This window comes from Odontomachus brunneus, unplaced genomic scaffold (genome assembly GCF_010583005.1).
Source record: "Odontomachus brunneus isolate Ranch 3 - 2012 unplaced genomic scaffold, Obru_v1 Obru_scaffold_006, whole genome shotgun sequence".
Lineage (NCBI taxonomy): Eukaryota > Metazoa > Arthropoda > Insecta > Hymenoptera > Formicidae > Odontomachus > Odontomachus brunneus.
In genome coordinates this window covers 3,337,516-3,352,572 of record NW_022639456.1, presented here as the reverse complement: position 1 = coordinate 3,352,572, position 15,057 = coordinate 3,337,516, and the positions used below count along the sequence as shown (strand labels likewise).

The following is a 15,057-nucleotide window of genomic DNA, read 5'->3' as shown; positions in this document are numbered from 1 at the left end:
TATATATATATATATATATATATATATATATATATATATATATATATATGTATGTATATATACATATATACATCACTGTGTTGCAAGCGACACTTGGACTCTCGAGAGCTTGCCGGAGTATACGCAGTTTCTGTACAATGCGATGCGTTATTGCATTATTTCTGACTAAAAACGAAAGGCAAGACAAGAATTGTGTAACACACGTACATTAAACTCTTATTTAAAAATCTTTCGTTTCCTTTCGTTATTTATACGTCCGCCGCTCACCAACACGGAATCAACACGAGGCTGTTGTTGGTCTGCTCAGTAGATTTGTATTTATTACTGCTTTTATAAATCATTACAAAATATGCGACGTTGCGAGAAAAGATGCTCGACAGTGTCCGTCTTCATTCGTTTCGTTTGTAACTGTAAGTACAAAGCATACATCAGAACCTGACGTTTCTCCGCAGCGCAAAACTACATGTCGAACCGTGTAGCGTTCGTTATATATTCTACTTTACATTTCATTGGACTTCTTGTTAAAAAATACTTGCACAGCTCGCGCAACAAATTCCGCGACGTTATCTTTAAATTAATACTTCATCATTTTCTATCACACGCAGCATCGCTACGTCGCTTCTCTTTTTATCATCTCCATAATACTGTCATTTGCACTCTCACAATCTTCACTCACTTCGCTCATAACCAATAACAGTCACATCACGCAATAAACGACTATCGCGCTTTACGTGATTGTATAATTGCGATAGGTGTTACCGTAATTTGTTTAAGTTTGTTTGCAAAATATAGTTGACTTGAACTTCTTCAGTTATCAAGTTATATTTCTTAGAGCCGGTTTTTCAATAGCAATTTAAACTTAGATTCAAGTTTAAACTCTATTCTAACAATACGTTTGTTTTGTTTAAACAGAGTTTAAGTTGAAATCTAAGTTTAAACTATCATTGAAAAACCGGTCCTTAAAGATCCTCAATGATGAAAAGTGAATAACGAAAAGTCAAGAATAAATATTAGATATGATAACAGTTATATATAATATGTCCACAGAAGTAACAAATAAATATCAACGCGCTATCACTTTATAACCTTCTTCATACTAGAGATTAATAATACCGGTCGGTATTACTAGAGAATAATTCTCTTCTTTCACGTATATAATAATATCTAGATATAATGAGTTTGCCGATAATGGCAAATCAAATTCGATTAAACGGAGTATACGTCGATGAGTAAGGCTATCTTCCATTCGTACAACACGAACAAGAAATAGACCTCGAATTGGAATATCTCGGTGGAATTACATCGTTGACACTGGAATGAAGACTACTTCGCTGCTTCGACGTCTCGCACTGGTTGTGAGTTGATTGCGGAGTGATTGTGGAGTTCTTCCAACTTCGATCGAAGAGCGTCCAGTTGTTCCTGCATCGGCGAGTAAAAGTCTTTGCTTCGCGCGAGAACGTCGGCCGCACTGTTCAACAATGTCGAATTGATGGGAGACGACGAGGGAATGTCGAGCGAAACCGAAGAAGTATTACTGCTATCACCGTATCCTTCGTCGATGCTCTCGTCGGCTACTTTGGTGGCTGACTTCGATTGGTCCTGCAAATTCTGCAAAGTTACAATAGCGTATCAGTCGAAAACTTCCTATTATATACTTTACATCACAGCTAGAATTACCTTTCTCGACAGAACCTGTTTCAAACATTCTCGTAAGTCATGCTCCGTTCGGCTTCTCTGCAAGATGAAGGAAAAAATTAGACGCAATCATGCTTTATCGATGTTTAAGAAACAAGATTTGCGATATTTTTATCTTTTCAAATACAAAGAAGTTTTCCTTATTCATATTTGATTGTATACTAATTTATCAATATCAGTTTTATCTTTAACCTTTACAATCTGACAAGCCACTATAGCAGTGTGGCAGTAATTTTGTAAGATACAACTACAACTCTTATTATTATTATTATCCATTTTTTCCATACAAATAAGTAAAAAATCAAGATTCGCGACATTTATATATTTTTTTTAATACGAAATTTTCCTTTATTTGTTTTATTGTATATCTATTTACGTTAATCAGCATAAAATGTGCATCGATATTACCACAGCGCTAAATTGACCGTGCATCCGCTTGCCGTAGAATTTCTGTTCTAGACTCCGCATCTTTGCCTTCTCTTCCCGAAGCTTCTTGAGCAGAGCACTGTTCGCCTTGTGCGACATAGTCCGCAAGCGCTTGTTCTCATTCGCGAGATCTTGCATGGCGTTCAGTCTCTCCTCGGATTCCGCGTTCTTCGTCTTCAGCAGCTTGTACTGCGCGATCATCTTGCTAAGCTGTGTCCTCAGATAAGAGATAGCGTCCTCCACTTGACTCTGCTCCTGCTTGGAGTCTAACAAAGAAGTTTGCAGTGTTTCGTTCTCGGTACGTAGCTTCTGTATCTCGAACTGCGTCTTCCTCAGCAGATCGGCGGTCTCGTTCTTTTCTGTCTCGCATCTCTGCATGTTTTCTTTCATAGACGAGATCAGGACGCGTTGTTTGCTGACCGCGCTTTCCATCGACATCTTGGCCACCTCGTTGCCCAAAAGCCGCTGCTCCAATATCTTCAGCTCGGCCTTGGTATTCCGCAACTCGTCCTCCGTCGCCTCCAGCATCATGGACACGTCCGTTGGACTACTAGTCGGACTAGAGTCCAGTGTATCCTGCGCCGCGCTGACGGACCGAATGTGTATCTGCAGATCCTTTATCGCGCTTTGCATCTGTCGCTTTTCCCTCTGATGCTGTTGCGCGAGCTCGGTATAGTCAGTGTTGAGCTGCTTGTAGCTGGCATTTATATCTGCTATCACATGCTGCCTCTGCTTCAGGATGTTCTGATAAGTTTCTATCTCCACCTGAAGACTCTTCTTGCTGGCCATCAGGATGTGCACCTGTGACTGATACCATTTCGCAGAGGTCTCCGCAGCAGACAGACGATTGATAGTGTCAGTCAAGGTGTTCTGTAGCTTCTGCTTCTCCTGTTGTATCGTTTGCATCTCAACAAACAGCTCTGTTATTTTGCCTTTTAAGCCTTGATTCGCGGCAATCCTGGCGTTAAAGTCGATCCGCACATTCTCCAGATCAACGCGCAACCGCTCGTTCTCCAGCTCCAGCAAGGCCACTCGTTTGGATAATTCAATGTTTGAGACATCGGGTGTGGACAGGTGTCGTAGATGGAATTCGTCGCTGATTAAATGGAGAGAATCTGTGGAAGTCACAGAGTCCAGCTCCCCTCGAAACGAATCCGACAAATTGTCCATCTCTGTGGTTTCTGTGTGTATTCAGTTGTGCAAAATCACCATAGCCATCCTGCAATGCACCAAATTAAAATAACAGTTGTCGCAATTTTTTTGAGGTATCTGAAGAAAAAAAATTTTTCTTAGAAGCCAGTTTTCAGGAATAATAACGAATCAATCGCAAATAATATAGTTAATAATAGTGCCAACACTTGCTGTTGACAGATGTCACCTGCATTATGTTACTTAATCGTAAATAAAAAATAAAGTAGAACAACGTACCTTTTTTGTAACCTTGTCGTCCTTAATTAGTTTCAAAAATAGCTCGTAAATTAGTTCATCACCTAACGATGTCGACAACTCGCAAGTGTTTATGATTAGCAACAACTAACGTAGACGTTGATTATTATCGCGATAGCATGACGCCATCTTGATTGTCTCCGGCTGCACCTTTTCACACGTTATACATTTCACAAAATTCCTCGCGAATTTTTATTTTTTAGTAGTATAATTCATCGTTAGATTAAAAAGATTTTAACCGCTTGTTAATAGAGATGACAGTTTATGCGAGCCGCTAATTAGATTATTTTACTGGAGAAAAAAATAGTTTGTCTGACTTGTTATTCAGTCGTACTATTTAAAAATAATGGTCTTTTTTCACCTGTCGTTCAGCAACATTATTTTATTGGACGATATAAATGCTGTTTATAGCACAGTGTCTATACTAAGGCTGCGTTCCGAAATTCACTGTCAGTACTGAAAATCTATAGTTCATGTTATGTATACACAGATGTCTATACTAAACTAGATTGCTAACAAGAGGCCTGTTCTTTATAGCTGCACTGCTGAACTAGTGCAATAAGTTAGAGTGAGAAAACTTATATTTGTTTCACTTCAATATATTGCACCAGTTCAGCAGTGCAGCTACAAAGAACAGGTCTAAGGTCTTCGAACGTATGTCACGTAAGGTTTCCGGTTGCATGCGAGAAAATGGCGGCGGTCCTGTGTGTGTGACGTGTCACTTGTGTGAGTACTTACACGTACAAGTGAGTCAGCGTGGCCATTAAATTACTGTCGTAAAACCAAAAATGCCAGCATCTTATTGCATAAAAAAATGTAACAAAAAAATTGATGGTATTGGACGTTATTTGCTCTGCTCATTTTCAACAAAAGAATGACTAAATGTAGTGAAAATGTGGCGATAGCGATCATTTTCTCGCATGCAGCGGAAACTATCAGACACAAGCCGTTGTGTTTTTAGATAGCCTGTTAGCAATCTAGTATAGACATCTGTGGGTATAATGAACAACTCTTGTTTTTGACTGATTTTTATTTATTATTTGTTTCTAAGTGTATAATTCATATATATGAGAAATAAATAATGTTAAATAAACAAACTTAATCTATTTCTCGTGTGGAATGATACTTTAGAGATAACAATTTGGGCATACACGCTATAACTAGTATAAGTAAGAAAGCTTAAAAAAAAAGTAAAGCGATTAATTATAATTTTCCGTATATACATACTGTTTGAGATGATGCGGTGAATCTAAAACAACACGTGCATCTCTGACAAAAGTCAGACGCATTTCATGTAGACGTACAGTTATTTCAGAACCATTTTGTTTGACAGAACACAAAATGCTTCTCTCTCGTCAATCTTTCGCAATTATAATTAAAACAAAGTAGAAATCACAGAACAAATTTGCTACAATATATACTTGAATTATAAATTATTACGGCGAACTGGCAGCTTCTTCTGTAGATCTGTACAAACAAGTAGAAATATGTCGAATTTCAGACTTGAGCTTATCTTGGGAAAACTACACAATCAAATCTATATGATGTACAGATTTAACAACTATGTGTATCTTTCTTTCAAATTCTAATTGAATTGAAATGTTTAACACACATTTACTTACTTATCAAGGTTACTTTTACTAGGAATATCACTCGAAGAACCTTGTACTGCCAGATCTAGGACAGCTTTCTGCGCTGCAAAATGAAACGAGCGTTTTTCAAAGAAAACGATAAAGCAGAATATCGGAACTTTGAATTTTTCACGTTTGAGTGCATATTATTTACCATGCGTATGCTGATACAATGCCGGCGACCAGCTATAGTTATTGGGACTAGGAACGGTGTCCGCTGTTACTGTCGTGTTTGCAGATGATGACGAAGTGCCTTCCTGTGTCAATGAAAGTGCAGTGGAACCTCCATTGGAAGTGCAAGCGTTACTCTTCACGTCGGAGGAAATATTTTTTCTAAATTTAAAGATAAAACGTAATAGAATTTGTTAAAGTTGCTGTATAAAGATAAAAAATAAAACAAAGCCTTTTTAATAGCTTTTCAATTTTTCCTACATTTGTTCTAATTGATTTATCTAGGATCTTGCCTCAATTTCACATTGCAGGTGGAAGTAGTGTCTTTCTGCGTTCCTGACAATATTTGAATAGCTTCGAGCAACTGATCCAATTCGAATGTCTTGCTGTTCTCATCATTCATTAAATTCAAGCTGGCAGATGAACACGGAGATGATTGCCGCCGAGACAGCAAGTGCTTCGACATGACTTTGTTGCTATCTAAAAGTACTAAAACGATATTTCCGTTACTTTTTCGTGATCGTGATGCTTAATTACAATTTAACTATAAATTTTAAAGATCGTATATCGTTTTATATCGTATCGATATTATAAGAACTACGTTTAAATCTACAGAAACATTAAGTTCTTATTTTAATTAAACTTAGTGTTTTTGCGAGAATTTAATGAGTAAATTTGCTTGAATTTTCCTAACGTTTACTTTCTCTCGTTTGCGTGCAGTTCAAATGCGCACGACTTAATTCGCAAACCTGCTTACCATTTGGCGCTATTAAATCGGACAATCTAGGCGACTCTACGTCATGGTTCGCATTATTAACTACTGGCAGTTTCGGCAAGTCTTTTTCGCAGTCTATCGAGTTAGAACGCGTTGCCGGTTCGGAGCGGGTCGTTTGATTGTTAGAAGGAGTTAACACAGCCAGCTTCGACTGGCAAGCGCTTGGCAGTTGGTTCAACAGTCGAGTCAATTCGGTAACCCGCCGTTTAGAATGGAAAGCACAGTTGGAGTGCCTGTCGGTAAAGCTTGGCTCGTTGCACGTATCGAGCTCATGATGCTTATGCGAGTACGCAGTGGTGGTAGGCACTACGTCGTTGCAATCAAACGGACTCGAACTATGACGCCGTAGACATGCGAGTGAGTTCCTCGAGTCACAGTTCTCATCCGCCTGTTGTCCGAGGCAGAGAGTCCACGAAGAAGTCGTGTTTTGCATCTCAAACAGGTTCAGCAACATTATCTCCCTGAGTCTGTATCGCAGAATACATATAGTTATGAAAATTCACTTATTTCTACCCTAAACTCAGTTAATGTAACTATAGTAAATACACCTGTTTGTATCCGTGACAGAATCTCTGTTTTGTTGCTTCATATGTTGCTTGTTTTGAGCCCAAGGTGTTAGAGATTCTGCAACTTCCACATCATTTTCTCCTAAAATTACATTTATCTTATCACAAAAGCGTCTTATTAATCCTATAACAGAGAGCAGAATTTTTTTATAAATTTTATTTATCTTCTATTAATTAAAGGACTATATGGATAAAAGTAGTCATAATTGAATAGTTACTCGACAAATCAAATCTTCTGATCATTATATCGAAAGATAATCTTCTAATACAAATTTTGAATGTGTTAAAACAATCGTAAGCAGAATAAAGTTATACTATCTACCTAAATAATATATCTAAAGCAAAATAGTCACGTGTAGTTTTGATATAATTTACATATTTAAGCCAATTAGATGGGAATAATTACACATTATCGATCATTTAGGTGTTCTTGTTAGTTACATAAGTAGAGGTATTCTTGTTCGAAATATTGCACAGTTCTGTTTTCCGAAAATTGAATTTCGTACGAATTTAGATATTAAGATGAGCAAAAGCTATGTAACATTTTATGGAATTGTATGAAAATTTGTTGAAACAATTCGTATGGAGTTTTCTTTCACGCATTCTTCAACTTGTTTTTTGTTCTTAAGTTTTTCGCTTTCCACGTCTTTAACGATCGTAATCTTTTGCACCTCTCGTTTGTCCCTGGATGATTCTCTGTTCGTACTAGCACCTAATTTTATAATTTCCCATATAAACGTATCCTGTAATCTTCACTAAACGTTCCTGTTTATAATTGCAAACTATATTATTAGAACATTAACCTATAATTACTGGAAATCTTTTCTTCTCTAAAACAATCATATTTACGTATATCTTAGGGTAGTCCCAACGTATATATACACGTGTATATATATTTCAGATATGACGTTGGCACATTACCTGACATCGTTTCATCGTCCACGTCGTTCTCGTCACTCGCTAGATCTAACAACGTGACATTGGTGTCATTATGCTCGCAATCGTCCATATAGATGTCATGTTCGCTCAACTCCTACACAAGCACAAACAAAATTATTCTTCGTGTAAAATAAATGTCTACGCGCAAATAGATTGATGTCTGTATCGTGAGAAACTTACACCACTGTCGCTGCTGCTGCTGCTACTGGACGAGAGATGTATTACTGGCGAAAATAAGAATGACGGCGTCGAATGAACATTGCCAGCAACCTGGCACTCGCCCGGCGACACGTCGTTCGCGCAACGCTGCGAAGCTTCGCCATCCGTGACACTCAGGTCATTCACCAGTCGATACTGTTTCACACCTGCCATCGACGACGACGTCGAAGCGCATAAAAGAGGATCACTGTTGTTGCCGCCATTGTTGTTAGACAATAAAGTTAACGGTTGTTGATTCAATACACTGGGCGATGAGTAGGGGGACGAAGGGACTGGATGAATTCCCGCAGCCTGGCATTCCCCGAGTGATACGTCGTTGGTGCGACGCGGAGTACCTTCGACCTCGACGATATTCAGATTGTTGGCACGATGTGACTTCAATGATGTCTTTGAGGGCAACGTCGTCGTGGAACCGAGAGAACGTATATTCGATATCTCGCCCAAATCGTACATCGATATCAAATGGTCGCTGCTATTGATACTATTACCAGGGAGCATAGTAGGTGTCGATCTAGACGGAGACGCATTTTATTGTGGCGGATTTTTCTTTTTGTAGGAGTGTAAGAGACTAAAGTTGATTTGGTTAATTGGTATCATGATAATATTACCTCGTTGACGTTCCACTTGAAGTGGCATATGTATCAATGGTCCGCGTAGTGTTTGAACTGGATGTCACATCATCCGAAACTTGTTGCTTAGACAAAGGTGATGCATTTGCAGTCGATCCGCTTGCTCTGGTGGCTGCCACGGCGTTACGGGAAATTTCTAGCGCTAATCTCTGTAAAAGGTAAAAGAATATTTATTTAAAAAATTAGTGGTACGACAAAAGTAGTTGTAAAATAAGAAATATCTTCTCAATAACTGACTTCTTTCAATTCATTGATTTGCGTGGCGTATTGATTTTGGACCGTCGTCAATTGGCTGATGTACCACTGCTGGTCTCTACAGCGTTGGTAAAATGTCGGTGGTCGTACCTGAAACCTGTTGATTCATTGTTATAAATTACATTCAATTCATAACTGTATAACTTGTAACTCATGTAACGTAATCTAAAAAAATTAAACTTCAATCGAGGTGCAGAAGATTCGCGTGAAGATGTACCTCAATATAAGAGTATCCAATTTTGTATTTAAGTAACCTTCCGTCGCAAGCAAATCTAGTCGGAAGAATCGGTTGTAGCCCCAACATTCACCGATCTCGAAGTCAGACGCGAATTCACGAACAATATTTTTACTCGTGTCGCGAGAACCTTGGTGGATCATTTCAACTCTGTATTCATATCTGCAAAAGTATTGAGTATTTTCAAAACAGACTTCCTTCGTCTTAAATGCATATTTGTAATATTCAGTATAATATACATCATGAAGATGTAATTATACAAGATGTTGTTTAAAGTTGTTTCTCATATACTTGGAAGTCTCTGGCAATCCAGCGCTGAGCTCCAAGAACACTGACAAGTAATTTCCACGTACAACTCCGTTGCCATCTGGGTACACCTTTAATCTCCAACACAACCCATTCACATGTAAAGGTGCAGAGTATACTGGGTCAGCTTTCAGTTGAAGCTGGGTGAAATTTTGCATGGCAAACGTCGCACTGTCGTAGCCTGGCACAATCTCGCTAAAATGGAAAAACGCATTGCGTGATATCGCATCAGCATATAGCAGTTATTCTCTTTAATATTAAGAGATTGTAATATAATCAAAATCCTCACACATACAATCAAACATCACATTAATTTGAACCATCTCACGTACCTGTGAAAGTCAGCGGGTACTGGAGCAGTAACGAAACTCGTCATCGGTTTCTTGCGAATTTGATGTATCTTTCGAGACAATTCTGAGCTTTTGACGATCAACTCGGAGTGCGTACAATTTTGCAACTGATATTCCACCTCTTGTAACAAAGCTTCCAACTGCTCGGTTTCTAAAGTCAATGAATTCTTCTGACCCATCAGAGTCAGCAGCTTAGCCTTCAGCTGGGAGTCCAGACGAGCTATCATCAATTCTATTGCGTTTCTGATCTCTCGGACTCTCTCGTCTTTCGCTGCTCTCACCGACTCGACGTTTCTCTCCTGATAAAGAACAAAACATAATTAAATTGTAAAGATAATACATTAGTATGTATACTTTTGCTGGTAAGAGGTGCAATGTAAGTAGGTTATAAAGAAAGTATGTAATAGAGTAAAGTTGAAAGCAGCTATATAGACATAAAGATAGAAGGTTAAATATTAAAAAGGTAAAGGTTAAATTAAATATATAAGGATATAAAAACTAAGACAAAGTAGGTATAGGTTAAGAGATAATATAAGGATAACTGTAGGGAGTAGGTGTGCAGATGAGTGAGTGAGATAGAAAAATTATAAGCTAAGTCCCTTTTTTGTGAGCTGAAGTAAATAAATAAATAAATATATATATATATATATATATATATATATATATATATATATATATATGTGTGTGTATACTCTTGCTATATATGTTAGATTTATTAAATTTACATACCACTTCCTGAACGAGACTTATCAGCTCTGTGAGTCGCCTATTCAATTGGCTTACTTCTGTCTTTATCTGAGTAACATGCTGCTCGTAAACCTCTTCTAATGGCTTGAAGGTATGTCCTGAATGGGTGCCACCCCACAGAGCACATTGATGGCAGATACACTTGCGACAAGGCCAACAGAATACTGATAACTTCTCATGATGTATTGTACATCTGTAACAATAGACATTTATATATTATAAATAAATACCAAGGTATACAGAAATATAAAAACAAGAATAAAAATACAAAAACATGGGTTGCATTCTGATATCTACTGCCAGTACTGTAAATCTATAAGACCAAGTTCCACAATATCTGTTTAATTTTAACTATCGGTTAAGTCGCAATAGTGATTGGTTAATTCTAATTAACTCTTCTTAATGTCAAATGCGATTGGTCAAGTCCAACAGAATAACCAGCCAGTTAACTGAAGGTTGTGGAACTAGGCCTAAGACATGTAATACAGACTATAAATTTTCAGTACTAACAGTAAATGCTGGAATACAGCCATGTAATGCTACACAAACCTGTCTCTGTTGGAATCATCGTGTCGAGAATTAGTTAAACCAACAGCTTGCAATGTATCGAGCTGTTGGGTCACTTCCTCGACCCAACGACAATTTACCAACTCGTGTAAGTGAAGTGAAGCTCTGCAGTGAGGACATTGAGAGCGTTGCTCAGTGAGCCATCTCCTAACGCAAATGTAGCAGCACAATTTACTGCAGTGTGGGCAGAGATGAGCATCTCTCAATTTTTCCATACAAATGAAACATCGGAAAACTTCCGCGAGTGTCTGCATTGAAAATAATCAGCTGATTAATTATAACGTTCAAAATTTTGTGTTAAAAAATTACAAAGATTCCATCCCTCTAGTCTCGGCTGCTATCGTTTGCATCTTCTTAAATGCAACAAATACAGTTGACACATGGCATGGAATTAAGAATTGTCGCTAACCTCAACACTGTGATCGTCCGCGGTTTTGGAAACGGATGGATCCCGGCTGGCCATTTTACTCGAGATACACGTTGCACGAAGGGATAATAACTGCTACTTATTAGAAATATCAATCTCTTCGGCGTGTATTCTCCGAAAAGCGTTCTGGCACATTCAAAACTAAATCATACACAGGACATGCAACACGTTCGTTTCGACATAATGCAGGACGCGATCTCGCTATGCATGGAATATTATATTTGTCGCCCGCGAAAGGGGGACATATGTTGTGTGAAAGAGTGGCCGCCTCACGTGCCGTTATCGTCGAGAATATTCGCGAAAACCGTTACCAATTCCTATACGCTTCGTAAACAGAGCTTGATACCGATACCATTCATTCCGACACTCATCCTCTACAAATTACCGCTATATTTCCAATGCCTATATACCATACTATAATGGCAGATGGCGTTGCAAATGCTTCGAAGAGTTTAATGCAGGGGTTGATTGTGTATCTCGAAACGGGAGTGAAAATTACAAGTGAGCAAATTCACTAGGTATTGACCAATGAAGTTACAAATATTCTAATAAATTTGTTCACTTTTGTCAATTTCATTTCGTTTTGAGATACACAATCGACCCCCTCGATTTACATTGCGTCCATAGAGCTTATACTAATGGAGTGGCCTTGCCTATGATCCGACAAAGGCGAAACTGTTCAAGAAGGATCAAGAGAGAGGAAGATATATTCTGCATATATGTAATACTATATTGCTAAATAAGAGAGAAGTCCGGCCTCAGACCACGGTGCGGAAATATATATTTCTTTTTCTTTCTGAGTGTATTATGAACGTTATGCGCATACAACAGATAGATCGTATCCGTCAATGGGAAAATAAAATAAATTGTACAAAGTTGCATGTAATAGGTTATATATACTATATGCTATAAACATGAACATTCGAAAATGCTATTTATGCGAAAAAAAAACAGCTGTTAAAAGAATAGCTTTCTGATGGAGAATTGAATTCTATATTAGAAAACTATGCTTCTATTGGATATCGGACATCGTACGTCGGACATCGGACGCGGTATGCGTCCTGCATAAAGAGCGAGAAAGATAGAAGAATGCGGTAGCGTTGGTAGCGTGCTTCTCGACACACTCAATAAGTTTTGATAGGTTTGTCGTGTCACATGCTCCAACGTGCTTCTACTCGTTTCAACGCACTCTGATTGGTCCGCGTGGTGACATGAACAAAACCTAATAAGTGAGAGTGAAAAAAAATATACTTATCCCACTTTAACTTATTGCACCAGTTCAGATTTTCAATACTTTAAATTACCAGAACTCATAAATTGAAGGAAGGAAGGAAGATTTTCAGTACCGGTAAAGGCCTTCACACATACTTTCCGTAACAGTAACTGTAAGACGTAACATAAGAATTGACCAATTACGATGGAGTATTCACAAAAATGGCGACCTTATGTTTCAACGATTCTCAATGTCTGATTGGTCAATTCTTACGTTACGTCTTAAGCTGGTGGCACATAGAAAAACTTAAGCAGTAAACGTAAGCAGTAAGCGAATCAGCCAACCACAGTCGTTGATTTTTGGACCGTAAGAAAAATCAACGACTGTGATTGGTCAATTTGCTTATTGCTTATGCTTATTGCTTAAGTTTTTCTGTGTGCCACAGCCCTTACGGTTACGGAAAGTGTGTGTGAAGGCCTTAATGAATATCGGAACGTAGTTTATGGCTGCGTTCCGTTTCACGCATATGCGCGCATTTATCTATAGTTCATGTTACAAATATTGTAGGCAATGCGCGCATAATGCGTGAAACGGAACGCAACCTATGACGCATGCGCGCTCTATTCTTGTCCTTCTGCTCACAACATCGACTTTATTTTTGCGTTGAAAGTGAAACACGGCGTTCTGTTTGTCCATGAGAGAATTTATATAAAGCAAAATGGCATTGTTCCGCACATTGCCGACAAAAATCGGCGTGACTTCGAAGATCCTCTCGCGGAGCGCTCCAGCTGTTTCTTATCACGCAAATGTAATTATATTTGATCAGATATTTATCGCTACTATCAGTTCTAACCTCTAAATACTACGAATCAGATTTCGCATGATGATTTTATCATTTGTCATTATAATATAGCACTCATACTTCCAATTGACGGTGTATTTAGCGTCAAATGTACAATATATGCCATAAATTCGATTTGATTCTTAATTTCGCTTCACCTTGATAACTGCGTAGTAATTTTATTAAATTATTTTATTTGACGGTAAATATCTGCTGCAAGTATAATTCTTGTGCTTGCGGAGGAAGTAGTCTATCAATATTTTATAAAGAACAGACATCTGCGAAAATTCGAGATATTTTGATAACTGCTACTTGATTGTAACGTAATATTGCGCAACTTACGCCAATCAATATGGATTGCATTAATATCACGTGATAAGTTATTTCAGTGTTTTTATTATGAAGAGAAAGGACATCAATGTATATAAAATTCAAAAATATATATTCCGATGTCAAGAACACGAATGTACAAATTAAATTAATTTTAATACTATACAATTATGTCTAATTATTATAATGTATAACAAATTTACTATATTATGTATTACTGTTTAAGCATAATTGACCTTTTTACAGGTAATAGATCACTATGAGAATCCTAGAAATGTTGGTTCATTGGACAAGAATGATGAACAAGTTGGCACAGGCCTTGTAGGAGCGCCAGCATGTGGAGATGTGATGAAACTCCAGATCAAAGTCGATAAAAATGGCAAAATAATTGATGCTAAATTTAAGACTTTTGGTTGTGGTTCTGCTATTGCTTCAAGTTCTCTAGCTACGGAATGGGTTAAGGGAAAGACAGTAAGACATCTTTTGAAATTAGGGACTATATATCGTTAACATCCTATGATATTATTATTATCTTATAATATATTAATATTAACCTGTAATATTAATATTAACCTGTAATATTAATATTACTGTTATTTCTAAAAAAGTGTCTTTATAAAAACTTGCAACTTCCATTGATTATTTCTAAAAAAGTGTCTTGCTTTATAAAAACTTGCAATTTTCATTGATATTATCGCTTAGGTGGATGAGGCGCTGGCACTGAAAAATACTGTTATTGCTGAAGAACTTCGTCTCCCACCAGTCAAGATGCACTGTTCAAGTAAGTACATATGATGCTAATTAGGATATCTTTTCAATCTGAATTAATAAGTTTTAATATGAAAACAAAGATATCAAGCCATTTGTATCACGATCTCTTATGATCTCAATGTGGTTTCTTTGCATATTTAGTGCTTGCCGAGGATGCAATTAAAGCTGCTCTGTCAGATTACCGTATTAAACAACAATCGAAGGATAAGGCCACCAACAGCGCGACTTAAAATCGACGGTTCGAATTACCGAACCATATGATAGTAACAAAAAAAGTAACAAATAGACATGCTATTTAGCTCAAAGATACTATCTATTCTTAAGGAATTATTGTATGATTACTATCATTGGAATTAGATCTAGCTGTGGGAATAACACATTTCTTAGGCTACATATATACATTAGCTTATTCTACGAAAAGATGACAAATTTACTAACATGGTATTATTCGTATCGCGCATAAATCTGTATCGCGTTATCTTGTTCAATGAAATATAATTTATTTAAGTAAGCTTTGT

The 15,057-nt window shown here is 37.5% G+C and overlaps 3 protein-coding genes across 10 annotated transcripts; 1 reads left to right on the top strand and 2 right to left on the bottom strand.

Annotated features, from left to right (window-relative positions):
* Nucleotides 1-291: 291 nt before the first annotated feature.
* On the bottom strand, nt 292-4,280 carry LOC116852048 (myomegalin-like). 7 transcript variants are annotated; one of them, XM_032832070.1, is made up of 5 exons: nt 4,161-4,280; nt 3,550-4,031; nt 2,104-3,390; nt 1,678-1,734; nt 292-1,608 (listed from the first exon to the last, which is right to left on the bottom strand). In XM_032832070.1, exons 3-5 carry the CDS (start codon nt 3,289-3,291, stop codon nt 1,324-1,326), a joined length of 1,530 nt encoding a protein of 509 aa, XP_032687961.1. In that variant the 5' UTR covers nt 3,292-3,390; nt 3,550-4,031; nt 4,161-4,280; the 3' UTR covers nt 292-1,323. The 7 variants fall into 7 exon arrangements, with proteins under 7 accessions (XP_032687961.1, XP_032687971.1, XP_032687918.1 ...); XM_032832080.1 differs by having other exon boundaries at nt 292-1,599; nt 2,104-3,340; XM_032832027.1 differs by having other exon boundaries at nt 2,104-3,340; nt 4,161-4,277.
* A 473-nt stretch (nt 4,281-4,753) lies between these two features.
* LOC116852037 lies at nt 4,754-11,792 on the bottom strand. Of its 2 annotated transcripts, none has more exons than XM_032832006.1 (16): nt 11,367-11,792; nt 10,940-11,205; nt 10,373-10,583; nt 9,626-9,942; nt 9,279-9,488; nt 8,970-9,149; nt 8,735-8,849; nt 8,477-8,646; nt 7,830-8,379; nt 7,632-7,743; nt 6,693-6,834; nt 6,127-6,611; nt 5,663-5,858; nt 5,353-5,531; nt 5,190-5,262; nt 4,754-5,034 (listed from the first exon to the last, which is right to left on the bottom strand). In XM_032832006.1, exons 1-16 carry the CDS (start codon nt 11,418-11,420, stop codon nt 5,004-5,006), a joined length of 3,291 nt encoding a protein of 1,096 aa, XP_032687897.1. In that variant the 5' UTR covers nt 11,421-11,792; the 3' UTR covers nt 4,754-5,003. The 2 variants fall into 2 exon arrangements, with proteins under 2 accessions (XP_032687897.1, XP_032687906.1); XM_032832015.1 differs by having other exon boundaries at nt 6,693-6,792; nt 11,367-11,791.
* Nucleotides 11,793-13,216: 1,424 nt separating this feature from the next.
* LOC116851765 (iron-sulfur cluster assembly scaffold protein IscU) lies at nt 13,217-15,051 on the top strand. Its single transcript, XM_032831539.1, has 4 exons — nt 13,217-13,405; nt 14,015-14,239; nt 14,471-14,549; nt 14,681-15,051. Exons 1-4 carry the CDS (start codon nt 13,316-13,318, stop codon nt 14,767-14,769), a joined length of 483 nt encoding a protein of 160 aa, XP_032687430.1. The 5' UTR covers nt 13,217-13,315; the 3' UTR covers nt 14,770-15,051.
* The last annotated feature ends 6 nt before the right edge of the window (nt 15,052-15,057 follow it).